General features: G+C 37.2%; 1 protein-coding gene across 2 annotated transcripts; it reads left to right on the top strand.

The window, feature by feature from the left end:
- On the top strand, window positions 1-5,075 carry LOC110746818 (wall-associated receptor kinase-like 6). 2 transcript variants are annotated; one of them, XM_088250961.1, is made up of 4 exons: window positions 3-482; window positions 591-1,462; window positions 1,579-1,803; window positions 3,629-5,073. In XM_088250961.1, the coding sequence occupies exons 2-4, from the start codon at window positions 796-798 to the stop codon at window positions 4,846-4,848; spliced, it is 2,112 nt and encodes a 703-aa protein (XP_088107087.1). In that variant the 5' UTR covers window positions 3-482; window positions 591-795; the 3' UTR covers window positions 4,849-5,073. The 2 variants fall into 2 exon arrangements, with proteins under 2 accessions (XP_088107086.1, XP_088107087.1); XM_088250960.1 differs by having other exon boundaries at window positions 1-1,462; window positions 3,629-5,075.
- Window positions 5,076-5,435: the final 360 nt, after the last annotated feature.

Here is a 5,435-nt window from a genome sequence, read left to right as displayed (position 1 = left end):
AAACCCAATGCCTCTTTTTCTTTCTTTTGTTTATTCCCCCCATATCTCATCTCTCCCAACGCCTTCATTTTTTTAATTTTTTTCCCATCTTCTTCTTCCTTCCGTCACTTTCCATCTCTCCCTCTCTCTTTTTATTTATTTTTTCCTTCTTCTCTCTCTCTCTCTTCTTTTTCCTGCTTCTTCCTCTGTCACTCTGCAATTTTTTCCTCTTCTTCCTCTTTTGCGTCTTCTCCCATATCCCTCTCTTTTTTCTATTTTTTTTCCATCCCTCTCTCCTCTTCCTTCTTCTCCTTCTTCCCGCTCTCCCTCGAAGACCAGTTGTTGTCTGGCCTTGTCCTTTTTGTGGGCTACTATTTAACTGTAGGGTATTTTTTTTTATACATTTAAGACTAAGTTGGAAAATCAGCCCTAGGCTAGAGTCCAGTCCAGCCCCTTCGTAGTTCCGCCCTTGTCTACAGAAACGCTCCATGTAACCAACTAAGGTCAGATATCATATATAGAGAGAAAGAGGAGGCAGAGGAATTAATAATGTCAATGCAATTGCTAGTTCATCATCATGTGATCATGTTCGTTTTGTTGTTTTGGTGCAGCATAGTTACTGAAACCAAACCAGCGTCATCATCAGAATTAGCTCCGCCTATAGCAAAGCTTAATTGCACGACGCACTGCGGAATTAATGTCAGCATCCCTTACCCTTTCGGCGTTGGACCAAACAAAGATTGTTACTTTAATGAATGGTTTCAGATAGACTGCAACGAGTCTACTGGGCACAAGCCTTTCTTGAGGCGCGCCCAAATGGAGGTGCTCAACATTTCTATTGACGGCACCCTTCAGGTTAAAAGCCCTGTTACTTTCTTCGGCGCTTGCAAGGGAAAGGAAACTCGCCAAGCCCCAAATTTGACGGGAAGCCCTTTTGTGTACTTGGACAGAAAAAACATGTTCACTGCAGTCAGCTGCGGCCGTCTTGCTACCATGAGATCAGATGTGAATGTTGTTCTTGGATGCAATTCAACTTGTGACGATCAGAATACAGATGGTGCTACTTTTCGCTGCGGTACCTTTGGAACTAACTGTTGCCAGACTACCATTCCTCCAAATGTCAGCGCTTTCACTACTGAGATACGGCAAAGAGATCAAATTGATGGTTGCAACTATGCATTTCTTGTTGACCAAGATTGGTTTTTGAACAATTTATCAAGCTACAGAGCTATCCAAGGAATGGACAGAGTTCCCGTGGTGCTGGAATGGAACATCAGCTTAGACAACACTTCACACAAAGAATTTGAAGGATTTATCGGAAGAAAAGTACGTCCGTTTTATGGAAATAACTTTAAAAACGACTCAACACCCTATTGCAAAATATATAATGCCACTACTTCTTCGACATACAATCGGTCAAGCGTTCATTGCTTCTGTCCGAGTGGCTTTGAAGGAAATCCTTATCTTCTCCAACCTTGTCAAGGTACGTACGTAATTAATTAAAACCCTTCCATTCCGTTATCCAAAACTTCGTTCTGGAATGAGCCAACTTCACCATTCATCATCATGTTCTTTTGTCTTTCTGTTATTATATTTCAGATATTGATGAATGCAAGCTTAATCGGTGTATGGATCATGATGTGATAGCTTCATGGAATTTCAGAGGCAGTCCTATATGTGAGAATGTCGCCGGTGGTTATACATGCTACTCAAATGTAACCAGAGCTACATGTGACTTTGATGGTCGAGGTGGTGGGCGTTGCTACAACAAGCCAGAGCCGCCTCTGCCTTCTCGGGCCTATCGAATCAGAATTGTTCTTTTAGGTATGCTCTTATACTGTTTAGAGTTCATTATTATTAATATAGACCAATTCCATGCTAAAAATGTTGGGAAAGACCCTTGTACTATATACTTATTGAATCTAGGCTCAATTATTATTTATGCTCAATGCCTATTTTGGCCTTGAAGATAAATAATATTACTGAAAGGCTTATTATCACAAAAGGTCCCTAAGGTTTACGAAATTATCAGATTGCATCCTTAATGTTTTTTTGTGTCATTGATAGTCCTCAAGGTTAGTATGTGTGATCACAAATGGTCCCTGCCGTTATGTTCTATCAAAAACTCCGTTGGTTTGTTAATGTGGCATATATATATATCACAAAACATCCATGAGGTTTACACACCTATCACAAATGGTCCTTGCAAATTTTTAAAATTTTTTAAATTTAAAATTCATACAATTTTGGTTTTCTTTTTTAAATCTCATGAATTTTAAATTATTTTAAAATATATATTGTATTTTAAATACACATGACACTATATTATTTTAGATGTGGGCTCCACATATATGCCACATCAACAAACTATATTATTTTTTAAAAAATTCATTAGTTTGTTGGTGTGGCATATATGTGGAGCCCACATCTTAAAAAATATAGTGTCATATGTATTTAAAATACAATATATATTTTTAAATAATATAAAAAAGAAAACCAAAATTTTATGAATTTTAAATTAAAAAATTAAAAAATTTCGCAAGGACCATTTGTGATAAATGTGTGAACATCAGAGATGTATATATGCCACGTCAGCAAACTAACGGAGTTTTTGACGGAACCTAACGGCAAGGACCATTTGTGATCACACATACTAACCTTGAGGACCACAAGTGACACAAAAAAACATTAAGAGCAATCTGATAATTTCGTAAACCTTAGGGACCTTTTGTGATAATAAGCCTTAATGAAAACAAATTAAAAGTACGTACTTTTAAACACTTATGGCTAGAATAAAACCATATATATTCTTCCAAGGAAAATTAATCATATAGTTGAGATTATTGACCTTTTTTTCAAATGCAATCTTAGCCATTAAAATTGATTTAATCTAAAGGTTGAAAATGTGTGTATAAATTTGTGGCTTTTTGTGTGTCTCTGGATCCTCACCCTATATATATATATATATATATATATACACAAAAGTTCTCCTATGCAGACTTCTATATACACACAAAAGTTCTCCCAAGCGGTTTATGTTAGAGTTCTTTTAGCAATCCATTGTTGTTAGTAAGGATTTGCTGAAATAGACATATGAGGGCTGGAGGAATGTGATGACATTGCAGTTGTTCCGCTTTTCCGGCAAAGAAAAAATGATGAAGCAATTTCAGGAAGAGATGGAAGACATCTATTAATAGGAAGACATAATTAGTATACGTACATACGCAGAAAACTCACAAATCATATTCTCCTTTGATAGGTAGGCTACCTCAACACCCAAACCTATTTGGTAGCTACGTAGTTACATAAACCCCAGCTACCTAGAAAAAGAAGGAGAATTACCATCTCAAGGCCTTGATGGTGAAGGAGAAGAAATTTGAATTTAGGTGGTGTAGAGTGTTTTTTTTTTCTTTTTCTGGTGGAAGGGTGAGAGACTTTGGGCAAAAAAATGGTGTAGGTTTGTATTATAAATGGTTATTGTGCAATTAATTTCACAATGAATGGAAAAAGTTTATTTTTGTTGGGAAAAAAAGGGGGATATAATTGTAAAGTGGAACCTATTTGTAAGTGAGTCTCAAACTCATAGTGGTACAAATGCGGTATGCATAGTTTTATCCAACTATAATTCCATGTATATTTACATATGCAGGTGTTTTCATGGGTCCCGGACTATTGTTGCTACTCGTGGGTGCATGGTATGCATACAAAGTCATAAAAAAACGGAAAAACATTAAACGCAAGGAAAAGTTTTTCAAACGAAACGGTGGTTTATTGTTACAACAACAATTATCATCAGGTGAAGTCAATGTTGAGAAAATCAAGTTGTTCAAATCAGAGGAGTTGGAGAAGTCCACTGACAACTTCAACATTGATAGAATTCTTGGCCAAGGAGGCCAAGGTACCGTCTACAAAGGAATGTTCGCAGATGGAAGAATCATTGCGGTAAAGAAGTCTAAGATATTGAATGAAGGCCAACTTTCAGAATTCATCAATGAGGTTGTGATTCTTTCACAAATAAATCACAGAAATGTGGTTCAATTATTAGGTTGTTGTTTAGAGACTGAAGTTCCACTCTTGGTTTACGAATTCATACCGAATGGAACCCTTTCCCACTATATTCATGAGCAGAATGAAGACTTTCCACTTACATGGAAAATGCGGTTACGAATTGCCACAGAAATTGCAGGAGCTCTATCTTACTTGCATGGTGCAGCTTCCTTTCCTATTTATCATAGAGACATCAAGTCTACCAACATACTCTTAGATGATAGATACAGAGCAAAAGTTGCTGACTTTGGCACTTCAAGATCAATTGTGATCGGCCAGACTCACTTGACCACAGCTGTACATGGTACATTTGGTTACTTGGACCCGGAATACTTTCAATCAAGCCAATTTACAGAGAAAAGTGACGTCTATAGTTTCGGAGTTGTCCTTGTTGAGCTCTTGACTGGTCTACAACCAGTTTCTGCAGTAACAGGGTCAGAAGGAAATGAATACAAAGGTCTTGCCACTTATTTCATTACTTCGATGCAAGAAGATCGTCTATTTGGCATTCTTGATGCTGGGGTTGTGATGGAGGGCTCCCAAACAGATATCATAACTTTTGCTAACCTTGCAATGAGATGCTTGAATATGAATGGAAGGAATCGCCCCACAATGAGAGAGGTCGCAACGGAGTTGGAGGCCATTCAAATGTTGATTGAAAACACTTGTAATGTTCCACAGAATTACAACGGGGTTGAATCTGCTGTAAGTGACATAAATGAGCACTGGGATGCTGTTTCAAGTTCAACAGAGTCAGCCTCGAATGTTAGGCCCAGTTCACCATTAGACGAGTTTCCACTATCATCTTCTGTGACATGGTAAACAAGTTAACTAAAACACTTGGGTCTTGTAATCCATGTTTAATTTGATGCTGTACAAACATTATATGTTGTTTGGGATTATTATATGTTCTGTAAGGTAGGCATGCTACTATCATTAATAATGAGCAAGCATACTACTATCAATAATCTGAATAATGAGAGTAAATTAGTGGAAAGGACAGAGTATTAGTTGAGCAAAATGATTTCTGGGTAATATATGAAACTTCAGTCCTATGCAGGGAGGGAGATCATTCGTATGACAGAGGAATTTGTATGAAGAGACCCTCTGTTGTGTTTCTTATGGAGACCAAGTTGAATCACAACATGGAACTGTGGTTATGTATTGCCACAGAAATTGCAGGAGCACTTTCCTCTCCTGTTTTTCACAAAGACATTAAGTCAACAAACATACTTTTAGATAAAAACTACATAGCGAAAGTTGCGGATTTTGGAACTTCACTATCAATTACCAAACTCAAGACAACACTTGTTACTTGGACCAGGAATACTTCCAATCAAACCGGCTTACAAATTAAGCTTTGATATATCAATTCGCACTTGAGATCATAATATATTAGAGCCAATTCA

This window comes from Prunus avium, chromosome 3 (assembly GCF_965620075.1).
Source record: "Prunus avium chromosome 3, drPruAviu1.hap1.1, whole genome shotgun sequence".
Lineage (NCBI taxonomy): Eukaryota > Viridiplantae > Streptophyta > Magnoliopsida > Rosales > Rosaceae > Prunus > Prunus avium.
This window is presented reverse-complemented; position numbering and strand designations above follow the sequence as displayed.